Consider the following 18,361-nt stretch of genomic DNA (forward strand, 5'->3'; position numbering starts at 1 on the left):
GTCTGGTGAAAGTATATCCTAACTATAATAATCACAATTTTTCCCTTAACTTTGCTATTCAAAGGTATGAGGATTATAAACCTGCCTATTTTCAATTCATTTCTTACATCCTCTGAAATCAACATGATAATTCGCGGGAGGGGTGAAACTGTTAAGTTTGCTTGGTGTTTTTCAAACAAGATTACCCAGACTATCTTAAACTGGCTTCTCTTTTATTAGTTGCGATGAATAGCAGGTTACAGGAGTAATTGGCAGTCTTAATTCATATAGCATAATTTGAGTCATGTTTTCAGCAAGTACTAATGAAAAAAATTATTTGGTTATGAAATATGTTTAGAAATGAAATGCTTAAAACATGCTAAAAAAAAAATTTCTATTATGAAAAACAGGATGTTTTGCCACAATCGGTTTGTTTTTCAAGTAGAATTTAGGTTTAGTTAAAATACGTCAGTTGAAGCACTGAACTTGGTTATTGCATAAATTAGCATTAATGCACTAAATTTTTTTTTCCAGCTGTGCTAGGGCGTCAGTACTTTGAAAATGTAAAACAGTTGACCTGATCCAGTTTAATAATGACTCCTCAATGCAGATTTGTATTGACTTGGATAAGAAATCTCTTAAGGTTGAAAATGACGCTTGCATTTGTCTTATAAAATTTCTTTTAAATTTTCTTCTACTAATGAAATGGGATTATTAAAAAAAACAATAAATACAAAATACCCCCTAGCGTGGACAAGTGCTACGCTAGGCGTGAAATTTAACATTATTGGGCTTTTTGAAACCCACTTTTTCTGAATCTGTAGTTTTTTCTAGAATGCTGAAATGCTGGGCAGCTCTTTGGGAGGAGGAGGAGACACAGTATCAGCTTCTTCTTTAAAGCGTATGGTCAGACAAGTCCTAATTGATGCTTTAGATAGTAGCAATACCGAAGAGTCCAGAACAGGAATGAATAAAACTAGACCAGTTGTTGATTTCACAGGTAAGGGCTATCTAGCATATGTAGCAGTGAGCCACATGAGTATGTTTTTGGTACCGTTACAGATTGCAGTTGCGCTTGTTCTGTGCTTCCAGTAATCACTTAAAAGTTTATAGAGCGCTAGTATCTTCAAAAAAGCCTCTTTTGCACTATGTATTGTTTACTGTTCACCGTTTGATTGCGTTAGTTACATAAGAAAACCTTGCCGTACCTTTGAAACCCAACGGGATTACAGACAGTCTGTGGTAAAGCACCAGGGGTGTAATTTACTATGGAGCAGGGGGGAGGGGTTACTGTGCCTCCTTTATACCCCAGTTTGCTCCCCGCGACTCCAGTTTCCCCCCCCCCTCCGGCTGAAATATAGTTTCTACAAAAAATTTTGTCAAAACTAAGATAAGCCTGCATAATTCAAACATCCAGAGAAACAGGTCAGTTTTCTTTAGTATATCTTTGCCTTTATGGTACTATATGACTCATCTTTCACTGTCATTTTCACTTGATGTAGGAAAATTGGATCCAACATTGCCCCCCCCCCCCCCCAGGATTTTGACGAAATAGCGCCACTGTAGAGCACACATATTCGTAAAAAGTACGTTTTTGTTTCCACATTACCCGTTTCAACTACTGAGGATTAGAATAAGCTGAATTAACCAGTCAGAAGATTGACATGGAAACTTAGTTTACACAGACGATGAATTTCAATACTACCTTCAATTAAAGAATAAAAGACAGTGTGAGCGTATTGCTTGTAGTTGCGTTCCCAAAATGGAATAAAACATTAGCCCCTTTTCTAAACGATCAAAAAACTATACTGTGTCAATCAGTTGAAATAACCGACGGTAAATGATAATTGTTTATAGAGTATAAAGATTCTTGAAGCTGTACCTCATACAGAGTTTCTATCTTTGCAACTACTACTACTACTGCAAACATTGACAACTCACTGCAGTACTAAACCACCTGGGGCCACCAAGGCTACAAAAAGTCCTCCCCCTACCTACCTCTGTTCAGAGCTACATTCTGTACAGACGCCTGTGACGGTGGCACCATTTAAAACAAATGTCGGGGGGGGGGGGGTAGGGGCAGCATGTATTTTTCAAAATATTGGGGGAGGGGAATTTTTTGGAATATTTCCGATTGAAATACCAAAAATAGGGTATCTTCCGGAGAATATACAAAAAAGAAAAACATTTGTCGATATCTAGGGATTGGGGGGAATTCTGGGGGTAATTCTCCCCCCCCCCAGTGTCAGTTCTTGTGATCCCGTTGACCTCTTTTCACTGTGAAAAAAACCTGTGTGTTTACCATCTGCTTTTGACACTTTTACAGCATCCATCATTTATGTTAGTAGTAAGTATCTATTGAATTCTAGCCGATTATGTTCCTTCTGGTGTTATTTGCTTGCCTTATGTTCCTTGGTACCTTTCCAGAGCATGTACTTATGGATTTGGGTTCCTCCAATGCTATTCTAGGAGCTTATGTTCCTTCCTGTGCTATTACAAGGGCTTATGTTCCTTCCTATGCTATTACAAGGGCTTATGTTCCCTCCCATGCTATTTTAAGGGCTTATGTTCCCTCCCATGCTATTCTAGGAGCTTATGTTCCATCCTATGCTAATATAAGGGCTTATGTTCCCTCCCATGCTATTTTAAGGGTTTATGTTCCCCCCCATGCTATTCTAGGAGTTTATGTTTCTTCCTATGCTATTACAAGGGCTTATGTTCCCTCCCATGCTATTTTAAGGGCTTATGTTCTCTCCCATGCTATTCTAGGAGCTTATGTTCCTTCCTATGCTATTAAAAGGCTTATGTTCCCTCCCATGATATTCTAGGAGCTTATGTTCCCTCCCATGCTATTTTAAGGGCTTATGTTCCCTCCCATGCTATTCTAGGAGATTGTGCAGTCAAAATTTGTAAATATATATAATTTTTTTTCTTTCCGTATTATCAAAAATAAGGAAAATTTTCTCAAGGACGTAACTTTTGATGAGTAAAACTTAAATTTGTTTCTAAACTATTCTATAATAATCCTATTTCATTTTCTTTCATTACCATTAACCAAATTAGCACTATATAAAAGAGTGATTATAACACAGAAGTAGCAAATAGCTTATCATACTTTTCTATAGATTTATAAAACCTTACCTGTAATTTCTCTTTTAAGCAAGATGTTTTCTAATGCAAAAATCCATTATTTCTTTAAACAAACTCTATATAAACAAATCACTATATCAAAGTTGATGATTGAACAAACGTTCTTAAACTGGGATATGTTTTTGCACTTAGCTTTGTGCATATTTAATCCTTTATCAAAATAAGCCATCGGGAAGGTTGAATATTAATCCGACAGGTTTAATTTGAATGTTAATCGCTCGTTACAAAGTGGGTTTCAAATAACCAGATGTTTTATCTTAGATGAAGAGAGATATATTAACACAGGAAAAAAGACTCTTAATAATTTAAAATGTTACAACGCAGTGTTATCAAAATCATCATTTGGGCGAAACCGTTTTAGACATTTCGGCGAAACAGTTAGAGACATTTTAAAAGATGATTTTAGAATGTGTTTTTTCGAAGTTCATTTTGAATTTCTGTTGTGTAATGCAAGAGTTTGAATATTTCAGTAATGTTTTGTTGTGCTTTACCTTGTCACAGTTACATTCTGTTGATTTTCATAGTTCATTTTGAATTTCTTACATTGAAAGGCAAGAGTTGGAATATTTCAGTAGTGTTTTGTTGTGCTTTACCTTGTCACAATCACATTCTCTTAATTTTTTAAAGTTCATTTTTGAATTTCTTTCGTGAAATGCCAGAATTGGAATATTTCAGTAGTGTCTTGTCGTGGTCTACCTTGTCACAGCTACATTCTCATGATTTTTCAAAGTTCATTTGGAATTTCTGTCGTGAAATGCAAGAGTTGGAATATTTCAGTAGTGACTTGAAGTGCTTTACCTTGTCACAGTTACATTCTCTTGCTTTTTCGAAGTTCATTTTGAATTTCTGTCGTGAAATGCAAGAGTTGGAAAATTGGGGTCTAAGTCCACCAGCCTGAATGGTGGAAATCCACTAGCTCAGTATTGGGGTCTTAGTCCACCAGCCCGAATGGTGGAAATCCACTAGCTCAGTATTGGGGTCTTAGTCCACCAGCCTGAATGATGGAAATCCACTAGCTCAGTATTGGGATCTTAGTCCACCAGCCTGAATGGTGGAAATCCACTAGCTCAGTATTGGGGTCTTAGTTCACCAGCCTGAATGGTGGAAATCCACAGCTTTACCTTGTCACAGCTACATTCTGTTGATTTTCATTGTTCATTTTGAATTTCTTTCATTGAAATGCAAGAGTTGGAATATTTCACTAGTGTTTTGTTGTGCTTTACCTAGTCAGAGTTATATTCTATTGATTTTTCAAAGTTCATTTTGGATTCCTTACGTAGAAATGCAAGAGTTGGGATATTTCAGTATTGTTTTGTTGTGCTTTACCTTTTCACAGTTACATTCTGTTGATTTTCATAGTTCGTTTTGTATTTCTTTCATTGAAATGCAAGAGTTGGAATATTTCAGTAGTTTTTTTTTGTGGTTTACCTTGTCACAGTTACATTCTCTTAATTTTTCAAAGTTCATTTTGAATTTCTTTCGTGAAATTCAAGAATTGGAATATTTAAGTAGTGTCTTGTCGTGGTTTACCTTGCCACAGCTACATTCTCATGATTTTTCAAAGTTCATTTTGAATTTCTGTCGTGAAATGCTAGAGTTGGAATATTTCAGTAGTGACTTGTTGTGCTTTACCTTGTCACACTTACATTCTCTTGATTTTTCGAAGTTCATTTTGAATTTCTGTCGTAAAATGCAAGAGTTGGAATATTTCAGTAGTGTTTTGTTGTGCTATACCTTGTCACAGTTACATTCTCTTAATTTTTCAAAGTTTATTCTGAATTTCTTTCGCGAAATGCAAGAATTGGAATATTTCAGTAATGTCTTGTCGTGGTTTACCTTGTCACAGCTACATTCTCATGATTTTTCAAAGTTCATTTTGGATTCCTTTCGTTGAAATGCAAGACTTGGAATATTTCAGTAGTGACTTGTTGTGCTTTACCTTGTCACAGTTACATTCTCTTGATTTTTCGAATTTCACTTTGAATTTCTGTCGTGAAAAGCAAGAGTTGGAATATTTCAGTAGTGTTTTGTTGTGCTTTACCTTGTCACAGTTACATTCTGTTGATTTTCATAGTTCATTTTGAATTTCTTTCATTGAAATGCAAGAGTTGGAATATTTCAGTAGTGTTTTGTTGTGCTTTACCTTGTCACAGTTACATTCTCTTAATTTTTCAAAGTTCATTTTGAATTTCTCTCGTGAAATGCAAGAATTTGAATATTTCAGTAATGTCATGTCGTGGTTTACCTTGTCACAGCTACATTCTCATGATTTTTCAAAGTTCATTTTGAATTTCGGTCGTGAAATGCAAGAGTTGGAATATTTCAGTAGTGACTTGAAGTGCTTTTCCTTGTCACAGTTACATTCTCTTGATTTTTTGAAGTTTATTTTGAATTTCTGTCGTAAAATGCAAGAGTTGGAATATTTCAATAGTGTGTTGTTGTGCTTTACCTTGTCACAGTGACATTCTGTTGATTTTAATAGTTCATTTTGTATTTCTTTCATTGAAATGCAAGAGTTGGAATATTTCAGTAGTGTTTTGTTGTGCTTTACCTTGTCACAGTTACATTCTCTTAATTTTTCAAAGTTCATATTGAATTTCTTTCTTGAAATGCAAGAATTGGAATATTTCAGTAGTGTCTTGTCGTGGTTTACCATGTCACAGCTACATTCTCATGATTTTTCAAAGTTCATTTTGGATTTCTTTCGTTGAAATGCAAGAGTTGGAATATTTCAGTAGTGACTTGTTGTGCTTTACCTTGTCACAGTTACATTCTCTTTATTTTTAGAAGTTCATTTTGAATTTATTTCTTGAATTGAAAGAGTTGGAATATTTCTGTAGAGTTTTGTTATGCTTTACCTTGTCACAGTTACATTCTGTTGATTTTCATAGTTCATTTTGAATTTCTTTCATTGAAATGCAAGAGTTGGAATATTTCAGTAGTGTTTTGTTGTGCTTTACCTTGTCACAGTTACATTCTCTTAATTTTTCAAAGTTCATTTTGAATTTCTTTCGTGAAATGCAAGAATTGGAATATTTCAGTAGTGTCTTGTCGTGGTTTACCTTGTCACAGCTACATTCTCATGATTTTTCATGAAAGTTCATTTTGAATTTCTGTCGTGAAATGCAAGAGTTGGAATATTCCAGTAGTGACTTGTTGTGCTTTACCTTGTCACAGTTACATTCTCATGATTTTTCAAAGTTCATTTTGAATTTCTGTCGTGAAAGGCATGAGTTGGAATATTTCAGTAGTGACTTGTTATGCTTTACCTTGTCACAGTTACATTCTCTTTATTTTTAGAAGTTCATTTTGAATTTCTGTCGTGAAATGCAAGAGTTTGAATATTTCAGTAGTGTTTTGTTGTGCTTTACCTTGTTACAGTTACATTCTGTTGATTTTCATAATTCATTTTGAATTTATTTCATTGAAATGCAAGTGTTGGAATATTTCAGTAGTGTTTTGTTGTGCTTTACCTTGTCACAGTTACATTCTCTTAAATTTTCAAAGTTCATTTTGAATTTCTTTCGTGAAATGCAAGAATTGGAATATTTCAGTAGTGTCTTGTCGTGGTTTACTTTGTCACAGCTACATTCTCATGATTATTCAAAGTTTATCTTGAATTTCTTTCGTGAAATGCAAGAGTTGGACTATTTCAGTAGTGTCTTGTTGTGCTTTACATTGCCACAACTCCAGTCTTTTGATTTGTTGAAGTTAATTTTGAATTTATGTCATGATATGAAAGAGTTGTAATACTTCAGTAGTATTTTGTTGTGCTTTACATTTTCACAGTCACATTTTGAGGATTTTCATAGTTCATTTTGAATTTCTTTCATTGAAATGCAAGAGTTGGAATATTTCAGTAGTGTTTTGTTGTGCTTTACCTTGTCACAGTTACATTCTCTTAATTTTTCAAAAGTTCATTTTGAATTTCTTTCGCGAAATGTCAGAATTGGAATATTTCAGTAGTGTCTTGTTGTGGTCTACCTTGTCACAGCGACATTCTCCTGATTTTTCAAAGTTCATCTTGAATTTCTGTCGTGAAATGCAAGAGTTGAAATATTTCAGTAGTGACTTATTGTACTTTACCTTGTCACAGTTACATTCTCTTGATTTTTTTAAGTTCATTTCGAATTTCTGTCGTTAAATACAAGAGTTGGAATATTTCAGTAGTGTTTTGTTGTGCTTTACCTTGTCACAGTTACATTCTCTTGATTTTAATAATTTAATTTTTAATTAATTAATTGAAATGCAAGAGTTGGAATATTTCAGTAGAGTTTAGTTGTGCTTTACCTTGTCACAGATACATTCTCTTAATATTTCAAAGTTCATTTTGAATTTCTTTCGTGAAATGCAAGAATTGGAGTATTTCAGTAGTGTCTTGTCGTGGTTTTACCTTGTCACAGCTACATTCTCTTGATTTTTCGAAGTTCATTTTGAATTTCTGTCGTGAAATGCAAGAGTTCGAATATTTCAGTAGTGTTTTGTTGTGCTTTAGCTTGTCACAGTTACATTCTCTTAATTTTTCAAAGTTCATTTTGAATTTCTTTCTTGAAATTCAAGAATTGGAATATTTCAGTAGTGTCTTGTCGTGGTTTACCTTGTCACAGCTACAATCTCATGATTTTTCAAAGTTCATTTTGAATTTCTGTCGTGAAATGCAAGACTTGGAATATTTCAGTAGTGACTTGTTGTGCTTTACCTTGTCACAGTTACATTCTATTGATTTTCATAGTTCATTTTGAATTTCTTTCATTGAAATGCAAGAGTTGGAATATTTCACTAGTGTTTTGTTGTGCTTTACCTTGTCACAGTTACATTCTCGTAATTTTTCAAAGTTCATTTTGAATTTCTTTCGTGAAATGCAAGAATTGGAATATCGTTTCTTCAACTGAAAGTAAGGAGCAACATCAAAACTTAAACCTTGGATACACAATACAGAAACTTTATTCAAGAAATTATGAAAAAATCGCAAGTAAGTAACAAACTCTTTCTTGAATTCTCCATTTGGATGCACAATACAGAAATTTAATTCAAGAAATTATGGAAAAAAATGTAAGTAAGTAAGTAACAAACTCTATGCTTTTTCTGCATCAATTGTCGTATATGTTTAATAAAATATGCACAGTCGAAATTGATTTTTTTAATTTTTTATGGTTATTTTAGCCGAGGTTAGGTGCGCGCACGTAACCTCTAAGTATCTGTACCTAGCGCGCACGTAAAGTATCTGTATTGTGTATCCAAGGTTTAAGTTTTGATGTTGCTCCTTACTTTCAGTTGAAGAAACGATATTCCAATTCTTGCATTTCACGAAAGAAATTCAAAATGAACTTTGAAAAATTAAGAGAATGTAACTGTGACAAGGTAAAACACCACAAAACACTATTGAAATATTCCAACTCTTGCATTTCAATGAAAGAAATTCAAAATGAACTATGAATATAAAAATAATGTAACTGTGACAAGGTAAAGCACAACAAAACTCTACTTAAATATTCCAACTCTTGCATTTCACGACAGAAATTCAAAATGAACTTCGAAAAATCAAGAGAATGTAACTGTGACAAGGTAAAGCACAACAAGTCACTACTGAAATATTCCAACTCTTGCATTTCAACGAAAGAAATCCAAAATGAACTTTGAAAAATCATGAGAATGTAGCTGTGACAAGGTAAAACCACGACAAGACACTACTGAAATATTCCAATTCTTGCATTTCACGAAAGAAATTCAAAATGAACTTTGAAAAATTAAGAGAATGTAACTGTGACAAGGTAAAGCACAACAAAACACTGCTAAAATATTCCAACTCTTGCATTTCAATGAAAGAAATTCAAAATGAACTATGAAAATCAACAGAATGTAACTGTGACAAGGTAAAGCACAACAAAAGACTACGGAAATATTCCAACTCTTGCATTTCACGACAGAAATTCAAAATGAACTTCGAAAAATCAAGAGAATGTAGCTGTGACAAGGTAAAGCACAACAAGTCACTACTGAAATATTCCAACTATTGCATTTCACGACAGAAATTCAAGATGAACTTTGAAAAATCAAGAGAATGTAGCTGTGAAAAGGTAAACCACAACAAGACACTACTGAAATATTCCAATTCTTGCATTTCACGAAAGAAATTCAAAATGAACTTTGAAAAATTAAGAGAATGTAACTGTGACAAGGTAAAGCACAACAAAACACTACTGAAATATTCCAACTCTTGCATTTCAATAAAAGAAATACAAAATGAACTATGAAAATCAACAGAATGTAACTGTGACAAGGTAAAGCACAACAAAACACTACTGAAATATTTCAAGTCTTGCATTTCCCGAAAGAAATTCAAAAAGAACTTCGAAAAATCGAGAGAATGTAACTGTGACAAGGTAAAGCACAACAAGTCACTACTGAAATATTCCAACTTTTGCATTTCACGACAGAAATTCAAAATGAACTTTGAAAAATCATGAAAATGTAGCTGTGATAAGGTAAACCACGACATGACACTACTGAAATATTTCAATTCTTGCATTTCACGAAAGAAATTCAAAATGAACTTTGAAAAATTAAGAGAATGTAACTGTGACAAGGTAAAGCACAACAAAACACTACTGAAATATTCCAACTCTTGCATTTCAATTAAAGAAATACAAAATGAAATAGGAAAATCAACAGAATGTAACTGTGACAAGGTAAAGCACAACAAAACACTACTGAAATATTCCAACTCTTGCATTTCACGACAAAAATTCAAAATGAACTTCGAACAATCAAGAGAATGTAACTGTGACAAGGTAGCACAACAAAACACTACTGAAATATTACAACTCTTGCATTTCAATGAAAGAAATTCAAAATGAACTATGAAAATCAACAGAATGTAACTGTGACAAGGTAAAGCACAACAAAACACTACTGAAATATTCCAACTCTTGCATTTCACGACAGAAATTCAAAATGAACTTCGAAAAATCAAGAGAATGTAACTGTGACAAGGTAAAGCACAACAAATCACTACTGAAATATTCCAACTCTTGCATTTCACGACAAAAATTCAAGATGAACTTTGAAAAATCATGAGAATGTAGCTGTTACAAGTTAAACCACGACAAGACACTACTGAAATATTCCAATTTTTGCATTTCATGAAAGAAATTCAAAATGAACTATGAAAATCAACAGAATGTAACTGTGACAAGGTAAAGCACAACAAAACACTACTGAAATATTCCAATTCTTGCATTTCAATGATAGAAATTCAAAATGAATTTTGAAAATCAACAGAATGTAACTGTGACAAGGTAAAGCACAACAAAACACTACTGAAATATTCAAACTCTTGCATTTCACGACAGAAATTCAAAATGAACTTTGAAAAATCATGAGAATGTAGCTGTGACAAGGTAAACCACGACAAGACACTACTGAAATATTCCAATTATTGCATTTCACGAAAGAAATTCAAAATGAACTTTGAAAAATTAAGAGAATGTAACTGTGACAAGGTAAAGCCCAACAAAACACTACTGAAATATTCCAACTCTTGCATTTCAATGAAAGAAATTCAAAATGAACTATGAAAATCAACAGAATGTACCTGTGACAAGTTAAGCACAACAAAACACTACTGAAATGTTCCAGCTCTTGCATTTCACGAAATAAATCAAAAAGGAACTTTGAAAAATCAGGAGACTGTAGCTCTGAAAAGGTGAAGCCCAACAAGACACTACTTAAATATTCCAACTCTTGCATTTCACAAAAGAAATTCAAAATGAACTTTGAAAAATTAAGAGAATGTAACTGTGACAAGGTAAAGCACAACAAAACACTACTGAAATATTCCAACTCTTGCATTTCAATGAAAGAAATTCAAAATCAACTATTAAAATAAACAGAATGTAACTGTGACAAGGTAAAGCACAACAAAACACTACTGAAATATTCCAACTCTTGCATTTCACGACAGAAATTCAAAATGAACTTCGAAAAATCAAGAGAATGTAACTGTGACAAGGTAAAGCACAACAAGTCACTACTGAAATATTCCAACTCTTGCATTTCACGACAGAAATTCAAAATGAACTTTGAAAAATCATGAGAATGTAGCTGTGATAAGGTAAACCACGACATGACACTACTGAAATATTCCAATTCTTGCATTTCACGAAAGAAATTCAAAATGAACTTTGAAAAATTAAGAGAATGTAACTCTGACAAGGTAAAGCACAACAAAAAACTACTGAAATATTCCAACTCTTGCATTTCAATGAAAGAAATTCAAAATGAACTATGAAAATCAACAGAATGTAACTGTGACAAGGTAAATCACAACAAAACACTACTGAAATATTCCAACTCTTGCATTTCACGACAAAAGTTCAAAATGAACTTCGAACAATCAAGAGAATGTAACAGTGACAAGGTAGCACAACAAAACACTACTGAAATATTCCAACTCTTGCATTTCAATGAAAGAAATTCAAAATTAACTATGAAAATCAACAGAATGTAACTGTGACAATGTAAAGCACAATAAAACACTACTGAAATATTCCAACTCTTGCATTTCACGACATAAATTAAAAATGAACTTCAAAAAATCAGAAGAATGTAGCTGTTGCAATGTAAAGTACAGCAAGACACTACTGAAATATTACAACTCTTGCATTTCACTAAAGAAATTAAATATGAACTTTTAAAAATCATGAGAATGTAGCTGTTACAAGGTAAACCACGACAATACACTACTTAAATATTCCAATTCTTGCATTTCTAGAAAGAAATTCAAAATGAACTTTGAAAAATTAAGAGAATGTAACTGTGACAAGGTAAAGCACAAAAAAACACTACTGAAATATTCCAACTCTTGCATTTTAATGAAAGAAATTCAAAATGAATTATGAAAATCAAGAGAATGTAACTGTGACAAGGTAAAGCACAACAAGTCACTACTGAAATATTCCAACTCTTGCATTTCACGAAAGAAATTCAAAATGAACTTTGAAAAATTAAGAAAATGTAACTGTGATAAGGTAAAGCACAACACAACACTACTCAAATATTATAACTATTTAATTTCAATTATAGAAATTAAAAATGAAATAGTAAAATCAACAGAATGTAACTGTGACAAGGTAAAGCACAACAAAACACTACTGAAAAATTAAAACTCTTGCATTTCACGACAGAAGTTCAAAATGAGCTTCGAACAATCAAGAGAATGTAACTGTGACAAGGTAGCACAACAAAACACTACTGAAATATTCTAACTCTTGCATTTCAATGAAAGAAATTCAAAATGAACTATAAAAATAAACAGAATGTAACTGTGACAAGGTAAAGCACAACAAAACACTACTGAGATATTCCAACTCTTGCATTTCACGACAGAAATTCAAAATGAACTTCGAAAAATGAGGAGAATGTAACTGTGACAAGGTAGCACAACAAATCACTACTGAAATATTCCAACTCTTGCATTTCACGACAGAAATTCAAGATGAACTTTGAAAAATCATGAGAATGTAGCTGTGACAAGGTAAACCACGACAAGACACTACTGAAATATTCCAATTTTTGCATTTCATGAAATAAATTCAAGATGAACTATGAAAATCAACAGAATGTAACTGTGACAAGGTAAAGCACAAAAAAACACTACTGAAATATTCCAACTCTTGCATTTTAATGAAAGAAATTCAAAATGAATTATGAAAATCAAAAGAATGTAACTGTGACAAGGTAAAGCACAACAAAACACTACTGAAAGATTCTAACTCTTGAATTTCACTACAGAAATTCAAGATGAACTTTGAAAAATCATGAGAATGTAGCTGTGACAAGGTAAACCACAATACGACACTACTGAAATATTTCAATTCTTGCATTTCACGAAAGAAATTCAAAACGAACTTTGAAAATTAAGAGAATGTAACTGTGACAAGGTAAATCACAACAACACACTATTGAAATATTCCAGCTCTTGTTTTTCAATGATAGAAATTCAAAATGAACTATGAAAATCAACAGAATGTAACTGTGACAATGTAAAGCAGAACATTACTCTGCTGAAATATTCCAACTCTTGCATTTCACGACAGAAATTCAAAATGAACTATGAAAATCAACAGAATGTAACTGTGACAAGGTAAAGCACAACAAAACACAACTGAAATATTCCAACTCTTGCATTTAAATGAAAAAAATTCAAAATGAATTATGAAAATCAACAGAATGTAACTGTGACAAGGTAAAGCACAACGAAACACTACTGAAAGATTCAAACTCTTGCATTTCACGACAGAAATTCAAGATGAACTTTGAAAAATCATGAGAATGTAGCTGTGACAAGGTAAACCACGATAAGACACTACTGAAATATTCCATTTCTTGCATTTCACGAAAGAAATTCAAAATGAACTTTGAAAAATTAAGCGAATGTAACTGTGACAAGGTAAAGCACAACAAAACACTACTGAAATATTCCAACTCTTGCATTTCAATGAAAGAAATACAAAATGAACTATGAAAATCAACAGAATGTAACTGTGACAAGGTAAAGCACAACAAAACACTTCTGAAATATTCCAACTCTTGCATTTCACGACAGAATATTCAAGATGAACTTTGAAAAATCATGAGAATGTAGCTGTGACAAGGTAAACCACGACAAGACACTACTGAAATATTCCAATTCTTGCATTTCACGAAAGAAATTCAAAATGAACTTTGAAAAATTAAGAGAATGTAAATGTGACAAGGTAAAGCACAACAAAACACTACTGAAATATTCCAACTCTTGCATTTCAATGAAAGAAAATCAAAATGAACTATGAAAATCAACAGAATGTAACTGTGACAAGGTAAAGCAAAACAAAACACTACTGAAGTATTCCAACTCTTGCATTTCACGACTGAAATTCGAAATGAACTTCGAAAAATCAAGAGAATGTAACTGTGACAAGGTAAAGCACAACAGGTCACTACTGAAATATTCCAACTCTTGCATTTCACGACAGAAATTCAAAATGAACTTTTAAAAATCATGATAATGTAGCTTTGATAAGGTAAACCACGACATGACACTACTGAAATATTCCAATTCTTGCATTTCACGAAAGAAATTCAAAATGAACCTTGAAAAATTAAGAGAATGTAACTGTGATAAGGTAAAGCACAACAAAACACTACTGAAATATTCCAACTCTTGCATTTCAATGAAAGAAATTCAAAATGAACTAGGAAAATCAACAGAATGTAACTTTGACAAGGTAAAGCACAACAAAACACTACTGAAATATTCCAACTCTTGCATTTCACGACAGAAATTCAAAATGAACTTGGTGGTTTTACCAAGTATATTTATATATATATATATAATATATATATATATATATATAAATATGTATATATATATTTTATATATATATATATATATATATATATATATATATATATATATATATATATATATATATATATATATATATATATATATATATATATATATATATATTTTTATATATATGTTTATATATATATATATATATATATATATATATATATATATATATATATATATATATATATATATATATATATATATATATATATATATATATATATATATATATATATATATATATATATATATATATATATATATATATATATATATATATATATATATATATATATATATATATATATATATATATATATATATATATATATATATATATATATATATATATATATATATATATATATATATATATATATATATACGTGTTAAGAAACAGTTATCACTCCATAATATGCCAAAAAATTATAGTTACCAAACTTTGAAAGCAGTAAAAGTTTTTTTTTTTTTTCAGAATTGCATAAAATGATTCATTTTACTTGTAGATAGAAAATTTATCATCCTTTCATCCTAGGGTAGAAATAACGTAAATAGTAATATTTGTGGGTAGGGGCAATTGCGGGCGGGGCACTCGTAATTGAGTCAAGGTTCAAAGCTATGATATAGGTTTGATACATCAATAAACATTTATTGTAGATATTAAATAATCGTCCCATTGCTTATATTTGAGTCTCTTAACTAAAATGGCGGCTGACCACTGTGTTAAGTGAATGCTGTGAACTTGAGTGCTTCTTCTCTTCTGAATAAGACGATATATGGTTTCAGTCTGCACAGGGGCGGATCCAGGGGGGGGGGGGTTAAAATAGATTGATCCGGAAAAAAAATATTTTAGGGGGGGGGGGGCAAAATAGGTTGATCCAATAAACATGGGTTGTGAGCAAGTTTAACTAACGCAAACTTGAGTTTGCGTTAATTAAACGGAAGAAAACGATCTCGGAGGAAAACGATTCTCCGTCACGTTTCACAGTTGAGCCTCGAAAATCCCTCGAAATTTTGGAAAGCTTTGTCCCTTTTTAAAGACGCTGCTGGAAATGAACTGTTTCCATACTTACCAAAGTTCTTTCTGACTCTCTGCAGCTTGCCCAATTCAAGTGCTGAAGCAGAGAGACAGTTTTCGATTTTGTCCGTCATAAAAACCGAAAATTGGTATAAGCTAAATGTCTCGACTGTTTCGGCCCTTATGAAAACAAAGCAACTTGTCCTCAGGTCGTCAAGTGGAGTCCATGACAGGGTGATCCCCAGCGATTTGACTCGGGCTACCAAGAAATGGAAACAGGTGGAGTCAGAATGAGTCAGAATGTAACACTAGTCGATGCTTTAAATTCGGATGAGGACGAGGACGAGTAAAGCCTTTTAAGTGCAACTTTTTTAATTATGACTACACGTTTTTCTTTTTACTATTAAATTTGTATAATTCACCTGACCTGAAGTCTGAAGACTATTGACAAAATGGTATTTTTTAAACTAATTATTGTATGTTATATAAGTTTTCTTTTTCTTGGCAGCCCTAGTCCAATTTGAGGTGTACTTTTTAACTTACATAATTTTTCAACTAAACCGGTAGCCGATTACGTCGTTTCCGTTTTGAAGTGAAATAGATTAAATTAGTTTTTGATTCCCTAGAATACGAACGAGAAAGAATCTAGAAAAAAAACAGTTTAAAAAAAATCATAAATTAATTGCTTTAAAATCTGCCAGACTTTTAAGTGCAATCAGCATATCCCAAATTTAAAGACCAGTCCAATTAGTGTTTTAAAACTGGCAAATTTCCTCCTAAAAATGTAAAATTGAAGGGTTTAGATTTCAAACCTAAAAACGGAAACTGGGGGACAAATTTCAAAAGCCGTCACTTTCAAAAACACCTCAGATTCTTAGCACTTCATCGCCTGAATTGCTTCGTGATGAATTGTAGCTGTTTGTCTTCGTTGATTGGTTTTCACTTTTTCAATATATCTGAATTCTATGACCTGAAGAATATTGACAAATTTAAAGCCGGGCTTCAACAGCAGAGTTTCCAGAATCCAAGATTCCAGACTGTTGTTTGACGTCTTGCATAGATAGACCGCGTCTGGAATATGAAGCATATCCATTAGTACATCCAAATAATCCAAAAAAAGGATTTTTGAACTTGTAGGTTTCCGGAATTTTCAATCATACTATGAAAACGAAAGATAAGAAAAAAACAGAAAAAAAGAAGAAAAAAGAAAAAAATTTGTGAAAATCGTAATGATTATATTCCTATAGTAAATATCAATGGTTGATGGTGTGCCTGTGGCGTAGCCGCACGCGCAAAAATTTTTTTTGAGCATTTAGTAAAAACAGATGCGATTTAGTAAATTTTTTCTCTCCGATTTAGTAAATTCTTCCAGGTCAGGGTGGCAACCGTGCCTAGTCTATTGCATGTATTAAATCAGTATTTTTTACGCAGTGGAACGATAAACACATAAGTCATATCTATAAAAAAAAGTGAAGATGGAGCATTTTAATAAAGTGTGTTCACATGACAATGTTATTGTAGCATTGAATCCCGCAAGGAGAAGTATTTAAACTATGAAACAAGTACAAGTGGTAGCACTATTACAAATGTATGCATGCATTGTCATGACAATAAGGAATTAAATTTCTTTGGAGTACCGAAAAAATTCAACTCTTATGATGGTGGATATGCGAGATTGAGATCTCCAGAGATGATTGCACTCAAAGAGAATACCAACATAAAAATAATAGTTGATGATAGAGGACAAAGCTTTCGGGTATTAGCATTCAACGGAAGGTCAAAAAAAGAAAGGCCCACTCTTCTACTAATATCGTAAACCATATCTTGTCTACGAGCCGAAACTGTTACCTTCGTAAAAATAATTTGATAAAACACATTGAAATTACCAAAAAAATAAAAAGAGAACTGTTAGAAAATATCACCACGGAATATAAAGATGAATCAATGAAAAAAAAGCACCAGCAATCGCTACTACAATTGATCAAACAATCAATAAACCAAATAATACTAAAGATGAAAAGCATACTGAGCCTGTTGAAGACACACCAGTAATCATTGTGTATGACTCAAAATGGAATAATGATTATTCTACTGATTACGAACTAAGAGAAGACAATAGCTACAATATCAAGAGAGAACATGGTGAACTATTTTATGGAACAGATTCGTTAATTTAAACGAGGTTACGTGCGGGCACGTAACCTCGTCTAAATTAACCTTAAAAAATGAAATAAAGCTGTGTCGACTTTGCATATTTTATTCAACGTATCTGACAAATGATGCTGAAAAAGCATTTATTCACTCTGATATTTAGATTTTGTTAATTATAATTGTTGTAACTGATAAAAGATGTTGATAAAAATAAATTATTCACTCTGGTACTTTGTCAATTTTGTCAATTTTATCCCATGTACCCGAGAAAGGGATGCTGATATAGAATTTAATCAATCTGATACTTAGATTTTGTCAATTTTATCCCCTTGTGCCTGAGAAAGGGATGTTGATATAGCATTTAATCAATCTGATACTTAGATTTGTCAATTTTATCCGATATTTTATCCTATGTATCTGAGAAAGGGATGTTGATATAGAATTTAGTCACTCTGATGCTTAGATTTTGTCAATTTTATCCGACATATCCGATAAAAGATGTTGTCAAAGCATTTATTCATTCTGAAATTTAGACTTTTTCAATTTTATATAATGTATCTGACAAAGGATGTTGATAAAAAAATTTATTCACTCTAACACTCATATTCTGTCAATTTTATCCTATGTATCTGACAAAATATGTTGATAAATAAAATTTATTCACT

General features: G+C 32.2%; 1 protein-coding gene across 1 annotated transcript in view; it reads left to right on the top strand.

The window, feature by feature from the left end:
* LOC148939473 (microfibril-associated glycoprotein 4-like) overlaps positions 1-18,361 on the top strand; it is a 93,540-nt gene that overhangs the window by 21,402 nt on the left and 53,777 nt on the right. Inside the window, exon 2 of the mRNA XM_089106639.1 lies at positions 814-979. Coding sequence (XP_088962765.1) covers positions 814-979 — 166 coding nt within the window. The remainder of the gene's footprint in view (positions 1-813; positions 980-18,361) is intronic.

Source organism: Artemia sp. Qi Xiang Cuo, chromosome 21 (genome assembly GCF_049724085.1).
Source record: "Artemia sp. Qi Xiang Cuo chromosome 21, ASM4972408v1, whole genome shotgun sequence".
Lineage (NCBI taxonomy): Eukaryota > Metazoa > Arthropoda > Branchiopoda > Anostraca > Artemiidae > Artemia > Artemia sp. Qi Xiang Cuo.